Raw genomic sequence first — 4,179 nt, 5'->3', positions numbered from 1 at the left:
GTCGCACAACGAAGGATGATCCGTTACCCATTTCAAATTTATTAATGTTAATCTCTAAATAAATAATATTATTTAAAGCCCACCCGGAATCACGTTCCTGAAACTCTGACATTTGATTTAAAATTTTATCTTGCACATTTTCAACAAACCAATCATTCAATTCTGTTCCTAAATCAACTACAGCATTTCCGGTACTCAGATATTTAACATCAACTTCGCCTTGGACATCATTTTTTGCCTTAATAAATTCACCGCAAAATGTGGTATTTACTTTCAGCAATAAAAATTTCTTTAAAATTTGACTAATTTTTTGTTGAAATATTGGACGAGAATCGTTTAAAAATTGAATTAAATCTTTATGAAGTAAATTAATTATGACACCAGTCTGAACTCTTCCCTGGAAACACGACGCTACCGATTCCCATACAACCATTTCATTTGTGTTTGTCTCGCGGCTACTACTTTGTAATCCCAATCCAAAATGCTTATGTTGATAATTAAGAATAATTTTTCTAATAGCTTTCAGATGTTGAATTGTAGTTTGTAATTTTCTTTTTAACCCAATAGATAAATCCTTTTCGTTAGAAACGATTTGGTTGCAAGATTCAATATTTTTACTTAGTCTCCTAAGCCACACATCACTATCTCTAAGAGTGAACTTGTCGGAAATATGCTTTTTTAATTTTTGTAAGGTTAAAATTAAGATTTGCGCTCTATGAATGATCTGCTTTACGCGCATCGTGGTTTATTAAATATATAACAGTAAATAAGACTTACCCTGTATAATATGTTGATTAATTTTGAATTATTTTGAATTTCTTTAAAGAGTTGGGCTTTCCAATATCTTTGGATCCCTCGTAGACCAGTTTGTACTGCCCCGACGCAAAGTGTTCTAGTCTCGGACGGAAAGCTTCTGTCACGCGAGTAGGAAGAAATACTACGGAATTTTCTAATTGCAGCAACACGGAATTGCCAAATTTTGTATTAACAATTTTGGCTCTAGTAATTTTAAACGGAACGCCTATCGGCAATTCATGCAGTTTGACAATCGGCTGCTCAAAATCACCTTCTGCAAGACAGGTTTGATTCAGTTGACTTAAGTCCATCTATAAATTATTATTAATTATTTTATCTCAAAATAAAAAAAATAAAAAAAACTTACGCTTAAGATTGGCTGCTATTCTATTTGCGGTTACGGGTTGAGAGTACTAAGATGATCTTTAGGACCTTTATAAAATAATAACAAATGTTAAAGAATTAAAATAAAACAATAAAAAAGGTACTTACTGCTTTTTTGTACGAACACCAAACCACTAAGTTAGCTTCCACGTTGCACGAATAATACCAAAAACAACTACTGACAAAACAGAGAAAAATGAGATGTATTTATACGGTGCGAGAATACTTTCTAAAAGTTAACAAACGAAGACACCTCCACATGCGTTGCAACAAATTTTTCCCATTACGTTAATCCCACGGAGCAAATATAAAGGGGGCAATTAATTATTATTCTCAACAAGCAAAACAACTCGACATTTAGACTCGGCGCGTTATGAAATTCCACATCCCATACGGAGATTGTAAAAAATGAAAGCAAGTTGGCCTTGATCTTTTGCGGCAACATACGTTCGTCCAACGTCCGAAGCGGTTGCGTTCCCGTGTGAAAGCGTGTTGACCCTGAGACTCCTATCTGCACGGTTGTCTGGCGACAACATCGCGTCTATTCAAATCGGCGTTGGTGCTTGTGGGTTGAAGACCTTTCGACTTTTAATTCAACCATGGAAGGAGTGCATGTGTATAAATACGTTGCATGTGTATTATAGACTATATTCAGTGCAATGAATACAGAAGTGCGATGTCCATTTCCCTACGACCCTACAACTGGTAAGTTTTATATTTTAATTACCTTTATACAGTGCGCGTCTTTTCTTGTGGGTTTCAGTTTGGGTTATCACTTTTTTGGTTAGTTTCTACCTGTTTTTAAAATATGATACTCATCTTTTTTACGTTGCATAATAACCGATTTAAATTGAGTGTTTTTAATATCTTTTAAATGACAGTGAATGGAAAAGGGAATTTTGGCTTTTAAAAAATAAACAATTTTTAAATTTGTTTCAAAAATGTGCGTTTTATGGGGAAAACGCGAAATATGTTTTATTTTTTGTACTAAAAAATTGCAGTTTGCCTTTTTGACAATAATAATCGAATTAAATTGAGCGTTTTTAATATCTTTTAAATGACAGTGAATAGGGAATTTTGGCTTTTAAAAAATAAACAATTTTTAAAATTATTTGATGACCCCCCACTTACTGAAAGTTTTGTTTCAAAAATGTGCGTTTTATGGGGAAAACGCGAAATATATACATTTTTTTGTTTATTTTTTGTACTAAAAAATTGCAGTTTGCCCTTTTGACAATAATACACTTACATTTAAATGACAGTGAATTGAAACGTGAATTTTGGTATGCGCGTATAACTTAAAAAACAATTTTTAAAATAATTTGATAACCCCCCTTTTTGGAAGTTTTGTTTAAAAAAAAAATGTGTGTTTTATAGGAAACGCTACATATCATACTTTGTTTTGTTCTAGAAAAAATCGCGGTTTGTCCGTATGACAAGTCGCATATTATGTTGGCGCATCGCTTAGGGCGTCACATATTCAAATCACACAAAGAGTACCGGGGGTTAGAATTCCCGGTACGACATGAAACGACAAGGGAACATCACCAGCAGCAGGAGCAACCCGGTGGATCAAAAGAAGAGCAGCAGGAGTACCCGGGTGGGTGGTCGACGGAGTGGGACGGCGAGGAGTGCACTTCGTATTTAGATTTCCTCCGGGAACGGGAAGAAGAACAACGCAAGGAACAGGAACAATGGGATGGTCGACTGAATCGACATAAAAAGAAGAAGAAACTCCTCGCCAGACCAATTTTATAAATAAAATAAAATAAAATGTATTAAAATTCAAGTTTATTTAATTATCCTCCCGATCCACCGCGTCACCGCGCCGCACCGTCACCGCCCTCTACCGGGGGGGCCTACGACGGTCGGAGCGCGCGACATCTAGCAGCGACGGGCGGAACCGGGGCAAAACAGGACGCTACACAAGCTGGCGACATCTAGCAGCGACGGGCGGAACCGGGGCAAAACAGGACGCTACACAAGCTGGGTGGGGGGCGGAGCGCACTCTGGTAGACAGGGGGGACACTAGGACGCCACGCGCGGGGGGCCCCCGCTGCGGGGGGGTTAGGAAATTGAGGTTATGTACGGTTTCTGTTGCTTATATCGGCACTATACATCTACTGACCTTAACTTCTACTTAAGTTGGCTTTGTTATAATAAACTCAAAATAAATAAATAAAAAAGTAAGAAATTCAGGAGGTTGCTTATGATAGGTACTGATACTGAGAACACCGACATCGACTTTTAGCTAGGTTGACTATATTATAATAAAATCAACATAAATATCGACAAAGCAAAATTTGTAATGATTAAAGAAAAAAAATAAGAAGATCCAAAAATTTTCACTTCTACTTAAGTAGGCTATATTATAATAAACTCAACATAAATATCGATAAAACAAAATTTGTAACCTTTAGAAAAAAGATAAGCAAATCCAAAATTTAATGATACAAATTAATAACCAAAAATTTGAAGATGTTGCTGATGATAATGATACTACTTAAGTTGACTAATTTATAATAAACTCAGCATAAATACCGATAAAACAAAATTTGTAATGATTAAAGAAAAAATAAAGAGATGCAAAATTTTAAGCTACAAATTAATAATTAAGAAATTCAAGAGGTTGCTGATGATACTGATAATGAGAATTGTGACCTTAAACTCTACTTAAGTTGACTATATTATAATAAACTCAAAATAAATTTCGAGGAATAAAAAAATATATTTTTAAAGAAAGTAAATAAGCAACTCCAAAATTTTAAAATTCCATTTAATAATCAAAAAATTTCAAAAGGTTCAGAATGTAAACTACCTAAGGCATCTAACTGATAATAAAATGATCCGGGCATATACTTTTGGGGAGCATGTGCTAAAACTAATTTTATCACTGCTTAGGTGCTTCAGAATAGAATTTTGAAACTGTTATTTAATTATGTTAAAACATATTGTAGTTTTGATACCCAAATATTATACAAAATAAAACGCAAAAATGTC

General features: G+C 34.6%; 1 protein-coding gene across 1 annotated transcript; it reads left to right on the top strand.

The window, feature by feature from the left end:
- The first annotated feature begins 1,747 nt into the window (after nucleotides 1–1,747).
- On the top strand, nucleotides 1,748–2,937 carry LOC132705770 (uncharacterized). The gene is made up of 2 exons (XM_060676626.1): nucleotides 1,748–1,884; nucleotides 2,591–2,937. The coding sequence occupies exons 1-2, from the start codon at nucleotides 1,839–1,841 to the stop codon at nucleotides 2,935–2,937; spliced, it is 393 nt and encodes a 130-aa protein (XP_060532609.1). The 5' UTR covers nucleotides 1,748–1,838.
- Nucleotides 2,938–4,179: the final 1,242 nt, after the last annotated feature.

Source organism: Cylas formicarius, unplaced genomic scaffold (assembly GCF_029955315.1).
Source record: "Cylas formicarius isolate icCylForm1 unplaced genomic scaffold, icCylForm1.1 PGA_scaffold_85__1_contigs__length_18781, whole genome shotgun sequence".
Classification (NCBI taxonomy): domain Eukaryota; kingdom Metazoa; phylum Arthropoda; class Insecta; order Coleoptera; family Brentidae; genus Cylas; species Cylas formicarius.
Note: the sequence above shows the minus strand (reverse complement) of the source record. Positions and strands in the feature narration are given on the sequence as shown.